The sequence below is a fragment of the Ranitomeya variabilis genome, chromosome 2 (genome assembly GCF_051348905.1).
Source record: "Ranitomeya variabilis isolate aRanVar5 chromosome 2, aRanVar5.hap1, whole genome shotgun sequence".
In the NCBI taxonomy this organism is placed as follows: Eukaryota; Metazoa; Chordata; class Amphibia; order Anura; family Dendrobatidae; genus Ranitomeya; species Ranitomeya variabilis.
Genome location: NC_135233.1, coordinates 417,704,650 through 417,726,914, shown reverse-complemented (window position 1 = coordinate 417,726,914; position 22,265 = coordinate 417,704,650). Strand labels below are relative to the sequence as shown.

General features: G+C 49.1%; 1 protein-coding gene across 13 annotated transcripts in view; it reads right to left on the bottom strand.

Annotated features, from left to right (window-relative positions):
- Window positions 1-22,265, bottom strand: part of SOX6 (SRY-box transcription factor 6) — a 739,261-nt gene that overhangs the window by 8,970 nt on the left and 708,026 nt on the right. For all 13 annotated transcript variants that reach the window (XM_077286580.1, XM_077286586.1, XM_077286588.1 and 10 more), the window contains one exon: window positions 699-801. In XM_077286580.1, coding sequence (XP_077142695.1) covers window positions 699-801 — 103 coding nt within the window. The remainder of the gene's footprint in view (window positions 1-698; window positions 802-22,265) is intronic.

Genomic DNA, 22,265 nt, shown 5'->3' with positions numbered 1-22,265 from the left:
AGTTTCTTATGAGGTTCTGCAGCAGCTGTGGGTGTGTCATTGTTTCTCGATTCCTACAGACGTTCCTCTCCGCTCAGCGTTGGCCCGATAATAATTTGTGATTATTTTGCTGCACTCACAAGATGTATGGCACAAACGCTGCTCGGAGGCTGGCAGCAAAGAACACACAAGCCAAATTAAGAGAACCATTAAATATTCATGGGAACATTGTGATAAAACAGATTGATAGAGCATTTTCCACATCATTTGTAAGAAGTAACCGTGTATTTAACGAGCTGCTCGCCCCTGAGTCCTGACACCGGGACGGCGGATGATCTGTGCTAGATGCTCCGGACGTGGAGTGTCGTGTCTCGCCCTCCACACTGGGCAGTTACCTTTGTGTGTGAAGGTTTGGGATCGGTCCACATGTGAATTTCTGGCCTTAGTTCCCTTCGGACCTGGACTGCAGACACAACTGTTGCACTAAATGTTTGTTGCATATCTCAGTGACTTGTGTCTAATCTGTTCCTTGCAGTAAGAGCAAATGAGCTCCGATAAAGTCAATACCCCCCCCCCCGAAAAGTCCTTTAACATCCCTGAAGGATGATTTCTATGAGGAGAAACTCATTGTATTGTTCTCTGCATTATTATATACATCAAGTTGTTCCACATCTGGGATCTCTGAGGCTTTGTGATCAATACAGTCTGATCCTACTCACCTTCTGCGTCCTCTGGTCTTGTCAGATCAATGACCCCAGGGCCCAACTTTCCATCTTCGCTGGGTTTCCCTGATAACTGGATATTGTCATAATGTGTCCTCTCCTGGAGAAGAGAGAAGAGCAGGGAAACGATGTTAGCATGCAACAGACACTTGTGATATCTTCCCTGAACCCCAACGCGCCTGCCACCCCACCCGTGCAGAGGCCATGGAAACAGGTAACAGATGGTAACAGATGTAACACGTCTTGTCTTAGGGAAGCATTCACACATATTGTATCCTCATCTGCAAACATTATCACTGAATGCCAATTCCACACATGAAGCTACATTCCAGTCCTGATATGACATGTGCCCACCACAGACACAGGACTGGGGTCAGGATAGATGTGGGGTTGTGCATTGGGAGTATTCGGATGTGCCCTCCCTGCATCCTACTGCAATGTTGCACATGTCATATGGAAGGAAGGCAGCATAAACTTTTATTACAGGGTTTTTCTGTTTTATGCCGCTAAAGTTTATTCTCCCATTTTCTGATAATTGAACAGAAGCTTTTTCTGGTAATGTCATTAGCTTAGTAAGCCCAGCAGGAGATTCAGTGAGACCCATGGACTCCCCCCATGGATGGTGTTATGGGAACAAAGGATTGGCAGGTAGGTTTCTAACACCCAATCTCATTATTCTCCCAAGAGATAAACTAGAGAGGTCTGGAGGAGGACAGAAGGAGAGGGGCTAAGGAATCTGGATAGGACGGCCTGGTCTGGAGGGGACACGGGTGTCGCTTTGTGGCATTTGTAAATCCCTTGTTACTGTTTTGATTATTGAAGGAAAGAAGTCTCCTTACAAAAAGTCTACATGTAGTCAAGTAAATGCTAATTTTAGATATGTTTACGGACTCGCCACCTTTTTTGTTATTCATGACGCAGACTGCGTACATCCACAGTATCCAACCCGCAGTGGCCAGATGTTACAGCATAGTGGATGGGATTTCAAGATATCTCCATTATGCGTGCACAGATGCCTCCGGCTTCCCTGCAGAGACGGACATGTGGTGCGTCTTTCCAGACCGCAGCATGTCTATTTATCTTGTGGAGACCCTCAGTCTTCCCAGGATGAATATCATCGTACAATGTATTGGGGGCTGTGATTCTGCACGGTTCAATGAACATGTGCTGCGTTCAAAGCACTGCCGATCACTGAACGTGGGGAAGTAGCAAGGCCGGTATCTATGAAACTTTGTTGGTTGCTACACTTGGAAACACGTTTTTGCCAAACAGAAGTGCACAGTGGGGTGTACTAAAATACAGTGTGCGAGGGTCTCCCTACTCATTAAGGTACCTTCACACTTAAGGCCCCGTCTCACATAGCGAGATCGCTAGCGAGATCGCTGCTGAGTCACAAGTTTTGTGTCGCAACAGCGACCTCAGTAGCGATCTCGCTATGTTTGACACGTAGCAGCGACCCGGCCCCTGCTGCGAGATCGCTGGTCGTGTCGGAATGGCCTGGACCTTTTTTTGATCGTTGAGGTCCCGCTGACATCGCTGGATCGGTGTGTGTGACACGGATTCAGCGATGTCTTCACTGGTAACCAGGGTAAACATCGGGTTACTAAGCGCAGGGCCGCGCTTAGTAACCCGATGTTTACCCTGGTTACCATCGTAAATGTAAAAAAAAACAAACAGCACATACTCACATTCCGGTGTCCGTCAGGTCCCTTGCCGTCCGCTTCCCGCACTGACTGACTGCCGGCCGGAAAGTGAAAGTACAGCACAGCGGTGACGTCACCGCTCTGCTGTTAGGGCCGGCGCTCAGTCAGTGCAGGAAGCGGACGCCGGGGGACGCGAAGGTGAGTATGTACTGTTTGTTTTTTTTACTTTTACGCTGGTAACCAGGGTAAACATCGGGTTACTAAGCGCGGCCCTGCGCTTAGCAACACGATGTTTACCCTGGTTACCCGGGGACCTCGGCATCGTTGGTCGCTGGAGAGCGGTCTGTGTGACAGCTCCCCAGCGACCACACAGCGACTAAACAGCGACGCTGCAGCGATTGGCATCGTTGTCTGTATCGCTGCAGCGTCGCTGTGTGTGACGGGGCCTTTAGTGGAAGTCCAGGTAATGTAGCAGGGAACAGATCCATCTGACAAGTGGTGGCAATTGATCATGATGGCCACTTTCTCTTGTTACTGGAGGAAAGAGACTAACAGCCATGCAGGAGGAGGACATCTGAAACTTTTTACTTTCAACTTATGGCTCCATTAACACTTCAGTTCCCTTCAGTGTTCGAGTCTGCAGAGCTTTTTTTATCCAGTATAAAAAAAAAAACCTTTAAAATTCCACACAAAAAGTAAAAAGGAAAGAAAACTGGATCATAATGGATCTGTCAGATGCGTCCGAGATCCTGTAGAAATAGCTGTGACGCCCATGTGAACAGAGCCTCCATGACTGGCTGCGATGTGTGCGGGGGCAGACGGGCCTCTATTCTCTGCGCTACATGAAGACTCTTCAATTGTTATCATTAATTTATTATTTCTGTTCAAAGTAGAGAACACGCGGCAGAGGCGACGGCGTTTTCCCTCTTGTCTTGTTTCCTTTTCAGACAAAATGCAGCGTTGTGTTGTGCTCAGGAATAATGAGTCTGCGTCGTTCATTACTACAGAACAATATTACATGTCACGTCAGCGCCAATCTGCCGACGTGAAGAACCAGCTCTGAGCCTGGAGAACATCACTTCCTTCATGTTACACCTAATACATAATGCAGGAGCAAAGTGCTGATCGCTGCTCGTCTTATTGTGCGCTGACCCACTTCTCTGCCGCGCGTGGAGCACTTCAAAAGCAAACACAGGGAATTGTCTGCAGGAACCCTCGCAGAAAAGAACGCCCCAAACGCGTCTGGTTCAGAGGTATCCCCCCAATGGTGACGCCCCACACTCGGCTGGTTCAGAGGTATCCCCTAATGGTGACGTCCCAAACTCAAGCTAGTTCAGAGGAAACTCGGCTGGTTCAGAGGTATCCCCTAATGGTGACGCCCCAAACTCGACTGGTTCAGAGGTATCCCCTAATGGTGGCGCCCCAAACTCGGCTGGATCAGAGGTATCCCCTAATGGTGACGCCCCAAACTCGGCTGGTTCAGAGGTATCGCCTAATGGTGACGCCCCAAACTCGACTGGTTCAAAGGTATCCCCTAATGGTGACGCCCCAAACTCGGCTGGTTCAGAGGTATCCCCTAATGGTGAAGCCCCATACTTGGCTGGTTCAAAGGTATCCCCTAATGGTGACGCCCCAAACTTGTCTGGTTCAGAAGTATCCCCTAATGGTGACGCCCCAAACTCGGCTGGTTCAAAGGTATCCCCTAATGGTGACGCCCCAAACTCGGCTGGTTCAGAAGTATCCCCTAATGGTGACGCCCCAAACTCGGCTGGTTCAAAGGTATCCCCTAATGGTGACGCCTCAAACTCGGCTGGTTCAGAGGTATCGCCTAATGGTGACGCCCCAAACTCGGCTGGTTCAGAGGTATCGCCTAATGGTGACGCCCCAAACTCGGCTGGTTCAAAGGTATCCCCTAATGGTGACGCCCCAAACTCGGCTGGTTCAGAGGTATCCCCTAATGGTGACGCCCCACACTCGGCTGGTTCAAAGGTATCCCCTAATGGTGATGCCCCAAACTTGTCTGGTTCAGAAGTATCCCCTAATGGTGATGCCCCAAACTCGGGTGGTCAAAGGTATCCCCTAATGGCGACGCACCAAACTCGGCTGGTTCAGAAGTATCCCCTAATGGTGACGCCCCAAACTCGGCTGGTTCAAAGGTATCCCCTAATAGTGACGCCCCAAACTCGGCTGGTTCAGAGGTATCCCCTAATGGTGATGCCCCAAACTCGGCTGGTTCAGAGGTATCCCCTAATGGTGACGCCCCAAACTCAGCTGGTTCAAAGGTATCCCCTAATGGTGACGCACCAAACTCGGCTGGTTCAGAGGTATTCCGTAATGGTGATGCCCCAAACTCGACTGGTTCAGAGGTATCCCCTAATGGTGACGTCCCAAACTCGGCTGGTTCAGAGGTATCCCCTAATGCTGACGCCCCAAACTCGACTGGTTCAGAGGTATACCCTAATGGTGACGCCTTAAACTCGGCTGGTTCAGAGGTATCCCCTAATGGTGACACCCCAATCTCGGCTGGTTCAGAGGTATCCCCTAATGGTGACGCCACAAGCTCGGCTGGTTCAGAGGTACCCCCTAATGGTGATGCCCCACACTCAAGCTGGTCCAGAGGTATCCCCTAATGGTGATGCCCCAAACTTGGCTGGTTCAGAGGTATCCCCTAATGGTGACGCCCCACACTTGGCTGGTTCAGAAGTATCCCCTAATGGTGACGCCCCAAACTCGGCTGGTTCAAAGGTATCCCCTAATGGTGACGCCCCAAACTCGGCTGGTTCAGAGGTATCCCCTAATGGTGACGCCCCAAACTCGGCTGGTTCAGAGGTATCCCCTAATGGTGACGCCCCAAACTCGGCTGGTTCAGAGGTATCGCCTAATGGTGACGCCCCAAACTTGGCTGGTTCAGAAGTATCCCCTAATGGTGACGCCCCAAACTCGGCTGGTTCAAAGGTATCCCCTAATGGTGATGCCCCAAACTCGGCTGGTTCAGAAGTATCCCCTAATGGTGACGCCCCAAACTCGGCTGGTTCAAAGGTATCCCCTAATGGTGACGCCCCAAACTCGGCTGGTTCAGAAGTATCCCCTAATGGTGACGCCCCAAACTTGGCTGGTTCAAAGGTATCCCCTAATGGTGACGCCCCAAACTCGGCTGGTTCAGAGGTATCCCCTAATGGTGACGCCCCAAACTCGGCTGGTTCAGAGGTATCGCCTAATGGTGACGCCCCAAACTCGGCTGGTTCAAAGGTATCCCCTAATGGTGACGCCCCAAACTCGGCTGGTTCAGAGGTATCCCCTAATGGTGACGCCCCACACTCGGCTGGTTCAAAGGTATCCCCTAATGGTGATGCCCCAAACTTGTCTGGTTCAGAAGTATCCCCTAATGGTGACGCCCCAAACTCGGCTGGTTCAAAGGTATCCCCTAATGGCGACGCACCAAACTCGGCTGGTTCAGAAGTATCCCCTAATGGTGACGCCCCAAACTCGGCTGGTTCAAAGGTATCCCCTAATAGTGACGCCCCAAACTCGGCTGGTTCAGAGGTATCCCCTAATGGTGACGCCCCAAACTCGGCTGGTTCAGAGGTATCCCCTAATGGTGACGCCCCAAACTCGGCTGGTTCAAAGGTATCCCCTAATGGTGACGCACCAAACTCGGCTGGTTCAGAGGTATTCCGTAATGGTGATGCCCCAAACTCGACTGGTTCAGAGGTATCCCCTAATGGTGACGTCCCAAACTCGGCTGGTTCAGAGGTATCCCCTAATGCTGACGCCCCAAACTCGACTGGTTCAGAGGTATACCCTAATGGTGACGCCTTAAACTCGGCTGGTTCAGAGGTATCCCCTAATGGTGACACCCCAATCTCGGCTGGTTCAGAGGTATCCCCTAATGGTGACGCCACAAGCTCGGCTGGTTCAGAGGTACCCCCTAATGGTGATGCCCCACACTCAAGCTGGTCCAGAGGTATCCCCTAATGGTGATGCCCCAAACTTGGCTGGTTCAGAGGTATCACCTAATGGTGACGCCCCACACTTGGCTGGTTCAGAGGTATCCCCTAATGGTGACGCCCCAAACTCGGCTGGTTCAGAGGTATCCCCTAATGGTGACGCCCCAAACTCGGCTGGTTCAGAGGTATCGCCTAATGGTGACGCCCCAAACTCGGCTGGTTCAGAGGTATCCCCTAATGGTGATGCCCCAAACTCGGCTGGTTCAGAAGTATCCCCTAATGGTGACGCCCCAAACTTGGCTGGTTCAAAGGTATCCCCTAATGGTGACGCCCCAAACTCGGCTGGTTCAGAGGTATCCCCTAATGGTGACGCCCCAAACTCGGCTGGTTCAGAGGTATCGCCTAATGGTGACGCCCCAAACTCGGCTGGTTCAAAGGTATCCCCTAATGGTGACGCCCCAAACTCGGCTGGTTCAGAGGTATCCCCTAATGGTGACGCCCCACACTTGGCTGGTTCAAAGGTATCCCCTAATGGTGATGCCCCAAACTTGTCTGGTTCAGAAGTATCCCCTAATGGTGACGCCCCAAACTCGGCTGGTTCAAAGGTATCCCCTAATGGCGACGCACCAAACTCGGCTGGTTCAGAAGTATCCCCTAATGGTGACGCCCCAAACTCGGCTGGTTCAAAGGTATCCCCTAATAGTGACGCCCCAAACTCGGCTGGTTCAGAGGTATCCCCTAATGGTGACGCCCCAAACTCGGCTGGTTCAGAGGTATCCCCTAATGGTGACGCCCCAAACTCGGCTGGTTCAAAGGTATCCCCTAATGGTGACGCACCAAACTCGGCTGGTTCAGAGGTATTCCGTAATGGTGATGCCCCAAACTCGACTGGTTCAGAGGTATCCCCTAATGGTGACGTCCCAAACTCGGCTGGTTCAGAGGTATCCCCTAATGCTGACGCCCCAAACTCGACTGGTTCAGAGGTATACCCTAATGGTGACGCCTTAAACTCGGCTGGTTCAGAGGTATCCCCTAATGGTGACACCCCAATCTCGGCTGGTTCAGAGGTATCCCCTAATGGTGACGCCACAAGCTCGGCTGGTTCAGAGGTACCCCCTAATGGTGATGCCCCACACTCAAGCTGGTCCAGAGGTATCCCCTAATGGTGATGCCCCAAACTTGGCTGGTTCAGAGGTATCACCTAATGGTGACGCCCCACACTTGGCTGGTTCAGAGGTATCCCCTAATGGTGACATCCCAAACTCAAGCTAGTTCAGAGGTATCCCCTAATGGTGATGCCCCAAACTCGGCTGGTTCAGAGGTATCCCCTAATGGTGATGCACCAAACTCGGCTGGTTCAGAGGTATCCCCTAATGGTGACGCCCCACGCTCGGCTGGTTCAGAGGTATCCCCTAATGGTGATGCCACAAGCTCGGCTGATTCAGAGGTATCTCCTAATGGTGACGCCCAAACTTGGCTGGTTCAGAGGTATCCCCTAATGGTGGCGCCCAACACTCTGCTGGTTTAGAGGTATCCTCTAATGGTGACGCCCCAAACTCAGCTGGTTCAGAGGTACCCCCTAATGGCGAAGCCCCACACTCGGCTGGTTCAGATGTATCCCCTAATGGTGGCGCCCAACACTCGGCTGGTTCAGATGCATCCCCTAATGGTAACGCCCCACACTCTGCTGGTTCAGAGGTATCCCCTAATGGTGACACCCCAAACTCGGCTGGTTCAGAGGTATCCCCTAATGGTGACGCCCCAAACTCGGCTGGTTCAGAGGTATCCCCTAATGGTGAGGCCCCACACTCGGCTGGTTCAGAGGTATTCCCTAATGGTGAAGCCCCACACTCGGCTGGTTTGGAGGTATCCCCTAATGGTGACGCACCACACTTGGCTGGTTCAGAGGTACCCCCTAATGGCGAAGCCCCACACTCGGCTGGTTCAGAGGTATCCCCTAATGGTGACGCCCCACACTCTGCTGGTTCAGAGGTATCTCCTAATGGTGAAGCCCCACACTCGGCTGGTTCAGAGGTATCCCCTAATGGTGACGCCCCAAACTCGACTGGTTCAGAGGTATCCCCTAATGGTGACGCCCCAAACTTGGCTGGTTCAGAGGTATCCCCTAATGGTGAGGCCCCACACTTGGCTGGTTCAGAGGTATCCCCTAATGGTGAGGCCCCACACTTGGCTGGTTCAGAGGTATCCCCTAATGGTGAGGCCCCACACTCGGCTGGTTCAGATGTATCCCCTAATGGTGATGTCCCAAACTCAAGCTGGTTCAGAGGTACCCCCTATTGGTGAGGCCCCACACTCGGCTGGTTCAGAGGTATTCCCTAATGGTGAAGCCCCACACTCGGCTGGTTTGGAGGTATCCCCTAATGGTGACGCACCACACTTGGCTGGTTCAGAGGTACCCCCTAATGGCGAAGCCCCACACTCGGCTGGTTCAGAGGTATCCCCTAATGGTGACGCCCCACACTCTGCTGGTTCAGAGGTATCTCCTAATGGTGAAGCCTCACACTCGGCTGGTTCAGAGGTATCCCCTAATGGTGATGCCCCAAACTCGGCTGGTTCAGAGGTATCCCCTAATGGTGACGCCCCAAACTTGGCTGGTTCAGAGGTATCCCCTAATGGTGAGGCCCCACACTTGGCTGGTTCAGAGGTATCCCCTAATGGTGAGGCCCCACACTCGGCTGGTTCAGATGTATCCCCTAATGGTGACGTCCCAAACTCAAGCTGGTTCAGAGGTACCCCCTATTGGTAGGTGCATCGCCTAGAGAGGGGTCACTCTGCTGTCTCCTGCTTAGAATAGGGTGCATCCGCAGAGCTGTGCAGTCACTCCCCACTACTGTCAGTCTTCACTGACTTTCTGAAATTCTAGTTATGAACCAGAAAGTTCAGGATGAACAGGCCCTCCCGGATTGAGTTGTATTGCCAACATATAAACTCCATGATTCTCTTTGAGCGCAGGGTCTATGGAGGACCTGGAAATGGAGCTCTAATATCGGAGTGTATCAGGTCCAGGAGGTGTTTCTGTGCTCACATCAGCGAGGACGATGCAGACGTTGGGTAGTGTGCTGGCTGCTCGATCTGCTCTCCGTATAGAATTTCACTTCCATATTTTGACCGGGAGGGACTGAAATACACTTTTCCTATACTGCGGGGACACGGCCTCTGCTATCTTAGATCTCCCCCAAAAGTGTCCATGATAAAAAGCAAAATCTAGAGGAAGATGTCGCCTGCGCGAGTGGGATGTACAACTGCTGCAAAGTAGGACTTAATTTCACAGCTGTATCAAGATACAAAAATGTATTTGTCACCTGTGAAGCCCCACGGATGGCGGGTGAAATGGCCTGTGCATAAATGAGCATTAATGAAAAGTCCTGCAACTTTAAGTAGACCTCTGCTAGAAGATCCGCCAATACTCCATGATGAATGGGGGTCTGCCCCGTGGAACCCCCACAGATAATGAGGATACAAGGGAAGCGGCACTGTGAGCCACGTGGTTTCACTGGACGTCTCCGAGCCCCAGCAGTGATGGCACAGCAGAATGCCTCTACTCGGGAACAACCTTTTAAGGGACGTTTTTACTCACTGACATAGAACAGAGATCTTGAAAATGATGATAGTATCATAAAAGAACGGCGTATGAAAAATGAAATTGTATTTCTTGCCATGAGCAACTCATCTTTTCTTTTGCATCTTCCTATAAAGTCTTTTTGAAAGTTGCAGAAAATTACATGATACAAAAATTTAGTTTTAAACCTAGAAGACTGGACACTGGCCCTTTAAAGGGGGGATTTTTACATCTGTGGGGCTCAGTTAGAGGATGTTCTGCTTCATGACTCCAGAGCAGCGCTCCATCCACCCCTCCTGTAATGGATCTTTCCTCCTGTCCTGAGATAAAAGCTGGATGTGTGACGTGCGCTGTATATATTCATCACATTTTATATACTATGCTTTATACACTTATTGCCCATTCTATAATAGCGGGCGCGCCGACACTAAAACGCCTCTTAAATTTACACCCCTGATTTATCTCCTGACACATAACAATGCTTTTTGTTGTATCTCCTGTTTATTAATGTGACTTTACAGCTGCTGCCTCCAGGATCCGGCCTAAATTAATGGCATTTTTATTATTTTATAGTGTCATTAAATTTTTAGAGATCGCTCTATCAAACAAGAGTCATAAAGAGGCTTAATGTAAACGGGACACTTAGATGAGGGCGCGCTGCATCCCGCGGAGTTTAGAGCAAACTGCTTGTAATAAATGATATTTACAGCGCTGCTAAACATCAGGGAATACTTGGGACAAGTTTAGCAGTTGTACGGTGAATTGTGTACTTACAGCAAAGTGTTCCCATTCCTTTCCTCTAAAGAAATGCTTTTTATGTGTTTACTTGTTTTTCCCTTACTAACCTGTATTAGGAATTACTGACGCGTTTTGGGTCAGCAAAGTATCTTACAATGAATAGCGAGACAAGTTAATGGCTCACAAAACCTAAACAAAGAAATAAAACAACAATAAGCCGCACGCACCGACATCCTTTCCACTTGAACATCCAATGTTAAGATCTGGATCGGCCTGATACACATTTCACGAACAGCGGGTCACGCTATAAATTGGGAGAAGAACATGAAAAGGAAACGGCCGCGGCTTAATGAAGGGCCGACAGCGGGACCATGAGCCACCGACGCCGTCCACAGCCTGTCCAGATCCACAGAGAATTTACTAATGATGACTTGTTACAGCCTCCCCTGCACGGGGACCAGCTCTGTCACTGACTGTCACACCTCGTTTTCAGGATCTCGTCTTACTGTCAGTGAATTGGAACATTTTTTTCCAATTTGAGGCTGAAATCCTGTCCTGACACAGTGCTGCCATTGACATTGTACAGCAGGAATGTCGGAAGACGGCGCCGGTCACTGACATCAAGCAGAGCTCTGGGAAATTGAGGATTTGAAGCCTAAAGTCTACTACAAAGTTTAATAACTTTTCATTACATCTTGAATAAGCTTCATTTACACAATTAGGGGAATAAATAGTAGCAAAAGCGGCAGGCACCTCCTCCGCTTGAGATTATTTTGCTTTTCCTCCCTGCCCCCACCTTAAATCCACAAATAATAAAGGTGTGTATTCTGGCAGGGGCTGGGGGCCGTGCAGCTGCAGCGCTGATCTCCATATTCTATACCTTTCATACAGCGAGCGTAACTCCGATGTATATTTTTAGTGGAGGCGGAATAAAGACGGATTGTTCTCCACTAAATGCCATTTGTTGCTGCCAGAAAAGTCAGTGATTTTTCGTTAAAACTCCTGCCCAGAGATGACTGATTGCCTCCATCTTTTGTAAAACAATATGAGGTTTAATAATGCGCTGGGCACCCTCCCCGCCCTCGGATTACCCAGGCTGGTCAGGCTTTGCCATATCCCAAATTGTTTCAGTATGCTTCCTCCTTTCTTGCTGAAAATAACCCAGCGATGGAATATGGCACACTTGGAACATTGTTTCTCCTAGGTTTTTTTTGTACTTTTGCAAACAAATCTATTTGGTTAAAGTATGTGCGGGTAGGCGGTGAGAGAGGCTTCCATTACACTTGGTCAAATGGAAGGGCAGCTCTCCAAAAAGTCTCTTACTGCTTCTGATTCAGGAGCCCGAAGCTGTTCAGCTGTGTGATATATCAATAAATCAGAAACCACTTTTAGTGACAGTTCATCACATAACATCGGTGGGATCGACCTGCAGTCCGATGGGTATGGGGGCCGACCGGCAAATAATGTCTGGGAAAAAGAGGAATACTGAATCTTCAACGGCCAATGATTAATGTCCTGGAGAGAAGTCTCTGCCAGGACAGCCTGGAGGGGACAGAGGTGTCTGGCGGAGCTGTGCCATAGAGAACACTGCACTCGTCTAACCGAACTGTGTATAGGGGACTCGGGAAGGAAAGACTGTGCAGCTCATAGCTATTGATGGTGTATGGGAGGATTTGTCTACGGCCACGTTCACACCCAGTATTTAGTGAGTTTTTTACGTCCTTGCTTTGGCTTACAAATACTGATGTAGATTACTGATTAAATACTGAATGTGTGAACGTGGCCTAAGTGTAAAGAAAGAGCAACAGCCCCTGTACGAGTGTCTGGAGGGAAAGAGAAGAGAAGGATCGAGTTAATAATAATAATAATCTTTATTTTTATATAGCGCTAACATACTCCGCAGAGCGCTTTACAGTTTGCAAACATTATCATCACTGTCCCCGTTGGGGATCACAATCTAAATTCCCTATCAGTATGTCTTTGGAATGCGGGAGGAAACCGGAGAACCCGGAGGAAACCCACGCAAACACGGAGAGAACATACAAACTCTTTGCAGATGTTGTCCTTAGTGGGGCTTGAACCCAGGACTCCAGCGCTGCAAGGCTGCTGTGCTATCCACTGCACCACCGTTATCCAGAAACCCTTTACACAGGCAATCACTGCTCTTTAGTGATGGATAGGAGGCATTCTCAGTGATGTCACCTCTGATCTCTGGTGATGGAAAGGAGGCATTCTCAGTGATGTCACTGCTGATCTCTGGTGATGGATAGGAGGCATTCTCAGTGATGTCACCGCTGATCTCGGGTGATGGATAGGAGGCATTCTCAGTGATGTCACCGCTCATCTCTAGTGATGGATAGGAGGCATTCTCAGTGATGTCACCTCTGATCTCTAGTGATGGATAGGAGGCATTCTCAGTGATGTCACCGCTGATCTCTAGTGATGGATAGGAGGCATTCTCAGTGATGTCACCGCTGATCTCTGGTGATGGATAGGAGGCATTCTCAGTGATGTCACTGCTAATCTCTAGTGATGTATAGGAGGCATTCTCAGTGATGTCACCGCTGATCTCTGGTGATGGATAGGAGGCATTCTCAGTCATTTCACCGCTGATCTCTGATGATGGATAGGAGGCATTCTCAGTGATGTCACTGCTGATCTCTGGTGATGGATAGGAGGCATTCTCAGTGATGTCATCGCTGATCTCTGGTGATGGATAGGAGTTATTCTCAGTGATGTCATCGCTGATCTCTGGTGGTGGATAGGAGGCATTCTCAGTGATGTCACTGCTAATCTCTAGTGATGTATAGGAGGCATTCTCAGTGATGACACTGCTGATCTCTGGTGATGGATAGGAGACATTCTCAGTGATGACACTGCTGATCTCTGGTGATGGATAGGAGACATTCTCAGTGATGTCACTGCTGATCTCTGGTGATGGATAGGAGGCATTCTCAGTGATGTCACCGCTGATCTCTGGTGATGGATAGGAGTTATTCTCAGTGATGTCACCGCTGATCTCTGGTGATGGATAGGAGACATTCTCAGTGATGTCACCTCTGATCTCTGGTGATGGATAGGAGGCATTCTCAGTGATGTCACCGCTGATCTCTGGTGATGGATAGGAGGCATTCTCAGTGATGTCACTGCTGATCTCTAGTGACGGATAGGAGGCATTCTCAGTCATTTCACCGCTGATCTCTGGTGATGGATAGGCATTCTCAGTGATGTCACCGCTGATCTCTAGTGATGGATAGGAGGCATTCTCAGTGATGTCACCGCTGATCTCTGGTGATGGATAGGAGGCATTCTCAGTCATTTCACCGCTGATCTCTGGTGATGGATAGGAGGCATTCTCAATGATGTCACTGCTGATCTCTAGTGATGGATAGGAGGCATTCTCAGTGATGTCACCGCTGATCTCTGGTGATGGATAGGCATTCTCAGTGATGTCACCGCTGATTTCTAGTGATGGATAGGAGGCATTCTCAGTGATGTCACCGCTGATCTCTGGTGATGGATAGGAGGCATTCTCAGTCATTTCACTGCTGATCTCTGGTGATGGATAGGGGGCATTCTCAGTGATGTCACCTCTGATCTCTGGTGATGGATAGGAGGCATTCTCAGTGATGTCACCGCTGATCTCTAGTGATGGATAGGAGACATTCTCAGTGATGTCACCGCTGATCTCTAGTGATGGATAGGAGGCATTCTCAGTGATGTCACCGCTGATCTCTGGTGATGGGTAGGAGGCATTCTCAGTGATGTCACCTCTGGTGATGGATAGGAGGCATTCTCAGTGATGTCACCGCTGATCTCTAGTGATGGATAGGAGACATTCTCAGTGATGTCACCGCTGATCTCTAGTGATGGATAGGAGGCATTCTCAGTGATGTCACCGCTGATCTCTGGTGATGGGTAGGAGGCATTCTCAGTGATGTCACCGCTGATCTCTGGTGATGGATAGGAGACATTCTCAGTGATGTCACCGCCGATCTCTGGTGATTGATAGGAGGCATTCTCAGTGATGTCACCGCCGATCTCTGGTGATGGATAGGAGGCATTCTCAGTGATGTCACTGCTGATCTCTGGTGATGGATAGGAGGCATTCTCAGTTATGTCACCGCTGATCTCTGGTGATAGATAGGAGGCATTCTCAGTGATGTCACCGCTGATCTCTGGTGATGGATAGGCGGCATTCTCAGTGAGGTCACTGCTGATCTCTAGTGATGGATAGGAGGCATTCTCAGTGATGTCACCGCTGATCTCTAGTGATGGATAGGAGGCATTCTCAGTGATGTCACCGCTGATCTCTGGTGATGGATAGGAGGTATTCTCAGTCATTTCACCGCCGATCTCTGGTGATGGATAGGAGGCATTCTCAGTGATGTCACTGCTGATCTCTAGTGACGGATAGGAGGCATTCTCAGTCATTTCACCGCTGATCTCTGGTGATGGATAGGCATTCTCAGTGATGTCACCGCTGATCTCTAGTGATGGATAGGAGGCATTCTCAGTGATGTCACCGCTGATCTCTGGTGATGGATAGGAGGTATTCTCAGTCATTTCACCGCCGATCTCTGGTGATGGATAGGAGGCATTCTCAGTGATGTCACTGCCGATCTCTGGTGATGGATAGGAGGCATTCTCAGTGATGTCACTGCCGATCTCTGGTGATGGATAGGAGGCATTCTCAGGGATGTCACCGCTGATCTCTGGTGATGGATAGGAGGCATTCTCAGTGATGTCACCGCTGATCTCTAGTGATGGATAGGAGGCATTCTCAGTGATGTCACCGCTGATCTCTGGTGATGGATAGGAGGCATTCTCAGTGATGTCACCGCTGATCTCTGGTGATGGATAGGAGGCATTCTCAGTGATGTCACCGCTGATCTCTGGTGATGGATAGGAGGCATTCTCAGTGATGTCACCGCTGATCTCTGATGATGGATAGGCGGCATTCTCAGTGAGGTCACCGCTGATCTCTAGTGATGGATAGGAGGCATTCTCAGTGATGTCACCTCTGATCTCTGGTGATGGATAGGAGGCATTCTCAGTGATGTCACCGCTGATCTCTGGTGATGGATAGGAGGCATTCTCAGTGATGTCACCGCTGATCTCTGGTGATGGATAGGAGGCATTCTCAGTGATGTCACCGCTGATCTCTGGTGATGGATAGGAGGCATTCTCAGTGATGTCACCGCTGATCTCTGGTGATGGATAGGCGGCATTCTCAGTGAGGTCACCGCTGATCTCTAGTGATGGATAGGAGGCATTCTCAGTGATGTCACCTCTGATCTCTGGTGATGGATAGGAGGCATTCTCAGTGATGTCACCGCTGATCTCTAGTGATGGATAGGAGGCATTCTCAGTGATGTCACCGCTGATCTCTGGTTATAGATAGGAGACATTCTCAGTCATTTCACCACTGATCTCTAGTGATAGGAGGCATTCTCAGTGAAGTCACATCTGATCTCTGGTGATGGGTAGGAGGCATTCTCAGTGATGTCACTGCTGATCTCTGGTGATGGATAGGAGGCATTCTCAGTGAAGTCACATCTGATCTCTGGTGATGGATAGGAGGCATTCTCAGTGATGTCACCGCTGATCTCTGGTGATGGATAGGAGGCATTCCCAGTGATGTCGCCTCTGATCTCTAGTGATGGATAGGAGGCATTCTCAGTTATGTCACCGCTGATCTCTGGTGATGGATAGGAGACATTCTCCGCGATGTCACCGCTGATCTCTGGTGATAGGTGGCGTTTCTTTTTGTACATTGTGACTACATGGATGTTATTACACTTTTGTCGTCTTTTCATTACATGCAGACTGTACTTAATGGGTTTGTTGATACCCCAGCTATGATATTCCTCTTTATCACCTTTTTTCTAGTCGTGTACAAATTCTCGTCCACTGCCACAAAGCAATGAAACATTTGTCAGAACGTCCGGCATTTTCCCTTCATGTGTCCTGTGAAGTCGTATCACAAAGAGAACTTTCAAGAACTTTTAAAAGTTTCTGTCCACTAAACCTCTTACGCCCCCAAACAAAGCAAACAAATGGTCGGCAAGAAAAGGACAGTGTCGTCAATACCATCCATTCTATCCGGTCCGGAGGCAGGAGAAAGGACGTATTGTCCGCAGACAATCGCGTATTGAAAGCCATTTTTCCTTTTAATTTCTGTATGGTGAAGCAGTGAGAACATGCTGTGCCTCGACAATGTCTCTGGACATGTGAGAAGCTATTTATTGAGTCTTTCCACCTTACCCCATATAAACAGCAGATGCTGATCTCAAAAACTGTATTCTTCCTGGTTCCTCACAAGTCTCTTCATCACTTATTACACCCAACAAGAGTTGAGGAACAGATGGTGGCTTGTGTGTTTTGTGAAGGTGGGAATCTCTGAATCAAATGTTGTATCCATATTCCGCTATTCTGGATTACGACTCTCTGCATCGTAAGCGCCTTCACCTTCCCAGAATCAGTCGTGGTTTTTGTCTTTAGGGTTGTGTGACAACCTTCTATGAGCCCCGTCATGACCTCTGCTAGTGGTTGTCACCCAAGATAACAGAATAGTGTTCTGGGTGAGTTGGACAGCCCCTTCTCTTTTGCTGTGTCCCTGATTGAGGGAGGTGCAACTGCTAGGACCATGGCCAATCCTGTTCTATCCCAGCATGAGTGCGTCCTTAAACAGTGTCCCATTGAAGTCTATTATGTCTGTCTAGTTCAGTGCTCAGATTTGGTGCACGTCCCCGTGACCTCTGAAATGCTGAGCCCTTCTAAGGAGACTTTACACCACAAGGTTCTGTAATGCTTTTTGTTCTGCAGGATGAGTGTCCTTCAACTGTCTGTATGTGTATGTACCAGCAGACAGTGTTGAGGCGCAACCCCCTGTGACCTTGGTGCTGGTCCCATCAGTAGTGTCATCAGAAAGACACCTTACGAAGGAAGAGCGTATCATGGCTCCTATATCAAGTGTCCAACCACAGCTAGTATCCTGGGTGATGCATTTGACCAGACTATTGGTTTTATTTTCTGTTTTGACGGCCTTCACCTGGATCTCGAGCCATGGCGACATGATGGATGAATGATCTGTGGGAAGATTGATTCTGTACAAGCCTAGATAGGTCCACCAGGCTCTTCTCCGCCGTTTTCGTGACAGTATCAAGCCATCGGGTTACTGGTCTTCCTTCTCTTCTTCCGACCACGATGTTCTTCTCCAGTGATCGCTCTCTTCGTATGGGTCCTCCAGAATAGGCAAGTTGTAGCTTGGTGATCCCTGCTTCGAGTTCTTTTTTGTGTTCCACCTTTTCTTTTCTTTTTTTCTTGCATACTGTGCCTTCTGTATCTGGATCTCGTCCACCTATGAGGTAAGATCGGAGCTCTAGTAGTGGAGATATTTCTGGACATAAATCTTTTTTGGACTGGAGTGCAGGAATCTCACATATGTGCACACATGAGATATCAGGGAGTGACACAAGTCTCGATTACACCCGTCCCAGGCAGGAGCCATAATCACTTTCTGGTTGTTACAGGATCAGCTTTGTGGCACTTTCTGCAGATCTCCAAAGCTTCTCTTGGCTGGACTGCAATAATGAGAGCCGGAGCCGAAAATAACCTGCACACAGTACGGGCGAGCAGCTCGAATGTCTCTGCTCAGGATTTCAGCACCCGGCTCACTGCAAAGCAGGGAAGACCAAAGTAGTGATTGTCTGAGAAACTGCTGCGTTTTCCACCCCCACGAGGTGACAAGTCGGCGGATTGTGATTAAATCATCACTGCCCTGACCCAATCTTCCAGATTCATGCAGCTATTGTAGTGTGGCGTTGCTCCTGTGGAGATATAGATAAATTGCACTGATCTGATAGATGGTGAGGGGCACTTAGCCTCATTTTTCCCTATCGTTCTGCCTACAAGATAAATCAATATTTAATATCCCCTCCAACTGTGCAGCAACATCATCTCAAACCTTTAATAACAGACAAGTTGACTTTAACAATTCTGCTGCTGTCCTTTTCTGTACGACTTGTCATTTATAAGAAGCTGGCGGATGAGACACAATGTGGATCGCGTTAAATTGCTTCTCCTGGTAAAGCCATTTTTAAATGATTTGCTCCCGACGTCTGGAGTGTGGAGGGTTCATTTAGCTCTGTCCTGAGCTCACACTGCAATGAATGAGGCCCACAAAAAAATGGAGCACAGAATCCGCACGCCTGTAACCAGCCTGAACGGCAGAATGCCTCGTGTCAACCAGGATAGCAGCAACCATAGTTGGCAAACTCTGGCCAGGCTCCACAATCGTCCCCACAATACACAGAGTTCTCTGAAATTCGCTCCTCGTGGCTCCACAATCGGCCCCACAATACACAGAGTTCTCTGAAATCCTCTCCTCATGGCTCCACAATCAGCCCCACAATACACAGAGTTCTCTGAAATCCGCTACTCGTGGCCCCACAATCAACCCCACAATACACAGAGTTCTCTGAAATCCGCTCCTCGTAGCTCCACAATCAGCCCCACAATACACAGAGTTCTCTGAAATCCGCTACTCGTGGCTCCACAATCAGCCCCACAATACACAGAGTTCTCTGAAATCCGCTCCTCGTGGCTCCACAATCGGCCCCACAATACACCAAGTTCTCTGAAATCTGCTACAATCAGCCCCACAATACAGAGTTCTCTGAAATCCTCTCCTCATGGCTCCACAATCGGCCCCACAATACAGAGTTCTCTGAAATCTGCTCCTCATGGCTCCACAATCAGCCCCACAATACAGTTCTCTGAAATCTGCTCCTCATGGCTCCACAATCAGCCCCACAATACACAGAGTTCTCTGAAATCTGCTCCTTATGGCTCCACAATCAGACCCACAATACAGAGAGTTCTCTGAAATCTGCTCCTCATGGCTCCACAATCAGACCCACAATACAGAAAGTTCTCTGAAATCTGCTCCTCATGGCTCCACAATACACAGAGTTCTCTGAAATCTCCTCTTGGCTCCACAATAGGCCCCACAATACACAAAGTTCTCTGAAATCCTCTCCTCATGGCTCCACAATCAGCCCCACAATACACAGAGTTCTCTGAAATCTGCTCCTCATGGCTCCACAATCGGCCCTACAATACCGAGTTCTCTGAAATCTGCTCCTCATGGCTCCACAATACACAAAGTTCTCTGAAATCTGCTCCTCATGGCTCCACAATTCACAGAGTTCTCTGAAATCTGCTCCTCATGGCTCCATAATCAGCCCCACAATAAACAGAGTTCTCTGAAATCTGCTCCTCATGGCTCCACAATCGGCACCACAATACACAGAGTTCTCTGAAATCTGCTCCTCATGGCTCCACAATACACAAAGTTCTCTGAAATCCGCTCCTCATGGCTCCATAATCAGCCCCACAATACACAGAGTTCTCTGAAATCGGCTCCACAATCGGCTCCACAATACACAGAGTTCTCTGAAATCCGCTCCTCATGGCTCCACAATCAGCCCCACAATACACAGAGTTCTCTGAAATCTGCTCCTCATGGCTCCACAATCAGCCCTACAATACAGAGTTCTCTGAAATCTGCTCCTCATGGCTCCACAATACACAGAGTTCTCTGAAATCTGCTCCTCATGGCTCCACAATACACACAGTTCTCTGAAATCCGCTCCTCATGGCTCCATAATCAGCCCCACAATACACATAGTTCTCTGAAATCTGCTCCTCATGGCTCCATAATCAGCCCGACAATACACAGAGTTCTCTGAAATCTGCTCCACAATCGGCTCCACAATACACAGAGTTCTCTGAAATCCGCTCCTCATGGCTCCACAATCTGCCCTACAATACAGAGTTCTCTGAAATCTGCTCCTCATGGCTCCACAATCGGCCCCACAATACACAAAGTTCTCTGAAATCCTCTCCTCATGGCTCCACAATCAGCCCCACAATACACAGAGTTCTCTGAAATCTGCTCCTCATGGCTCCACAATACACAAAGTTCTCTGAAATCTGCTCCTCATGGCTCCACAATTCAGAGTTCTCTGAAATCTGCTCCTCATGGCTCCATAATCAGCCCCACAATAAACAGAGTTCTCTGAAATCTGCTCCTCATGGCTCCACAATCGGCACCACAATACACAGAGTTCTCTGAAATCTGCTCCTCATGGCTCCACAATCAGCCCCACAAAACACAGTTCTCTGAAATCTGCTCCTCATGGCTCCACAATCAGCCCTACAATACAGAGTTCTCTGAAATCTGTTCCTCATAGCTCCACAATCAGCCCCACAATACAGAGTTCTCTGAAATCTGCTCCTCATGGCTCCACAATACACAAAGTTCTCTGAAATCTGCTCCTCATGGCTCCACAATACACAGAGTTCTCTGAAATCCGCTCCTCATGGCTCCATAATCAGCCCCACAATACACAGAGTTCTCTGAAATCGGCTCCACAATCGGCTCCACAATACACAGAGTTCTCTGAAATCCGCTCCTCATGGCTCCACAATCAGCCCCACAATACACAGAGTTCTCTGAAATCTGCTCCTCATGGCTCCACAATCAGCCCTACAATACAGAGTTCTCTGAAATCTGCTCCTCATAGCTCCACAATACACAGAGTTCTCTGAAATCTGCTCCTCATGGCTCCACAATACACACAGTTCTCTGAAATCCGCTCCTCATGGCTCCATAATCAGCCCCACAATACACATAGTTCTCTGAAATCTGCTCCTCATGGCTCCATAATCAGCCCGACAATACACAGAGTTCTCTGAAATCTGCTCCACAATCGGCTCCACAATACACAGAGTTCTCTGAAATCCGCTCCTCATGGCTCCACAATCTGCCCTACAATACAGAGTTCTCTGAAATCTGCTCCTCATGGCTCCACAATCGGCCCCACAATACACAAAGTTCTCTGAAATCCTCTCCTCATGGCTCCACAATCAGCCCCACAATACACAGAGTTCTCTGAAATCTGCTCCTCATGGCTCCACAATCGGCCCTACAATACCGAGTTCTCTGAAATCTGCTCCTCATGGCTCCACAATACACAAAGTTCTCTGAAATCTGCTCCTCATGGCTCCACAATTCACAGAGTTCTCTGAAATCTGCTCCTCATGGCTCCATAATCAGCCCCACAATAAACAGAGTTCTCTGAAATCTGCTCCTCATGGCTCCACAATCGGCACCACAATACACAGAGTTCTCTGAAATCTGCTCCTCATGGCTCCACAATCAGCCCCACAAAACACAGTTCTCTGAAATCTGCTCCTCATGGCTCCATAATCAGCCCCACAATAAACAGAGTTCTCTGAAATCTGCTCCTCATGGCTCCACAATCGGCACCACAATACACAGAGTTCTCTGAAATCTGCTCCTCATGGCTCCACAATCAGCCCTACAATACAGAGTTCTCTGAAATCTGCTCCTCATAGCTCCACAATCAGCCCCACAATACAGAGTTCTCTGAAATCTGCTCCTCATGGCTCCACAATACACACAGTTCTCTGAAATCCGCTCCTCATGGCTCCATAATCAGCCCCACAATACACATAGTTCTCTGAAATCTGCTCCTCATGGCTCCATAATCAGCCCGACAATACACAGAGTTCTCTGAAATCTGCTCCACAATCGGCTCCACAATACACAGAGTTCTCTGAAATC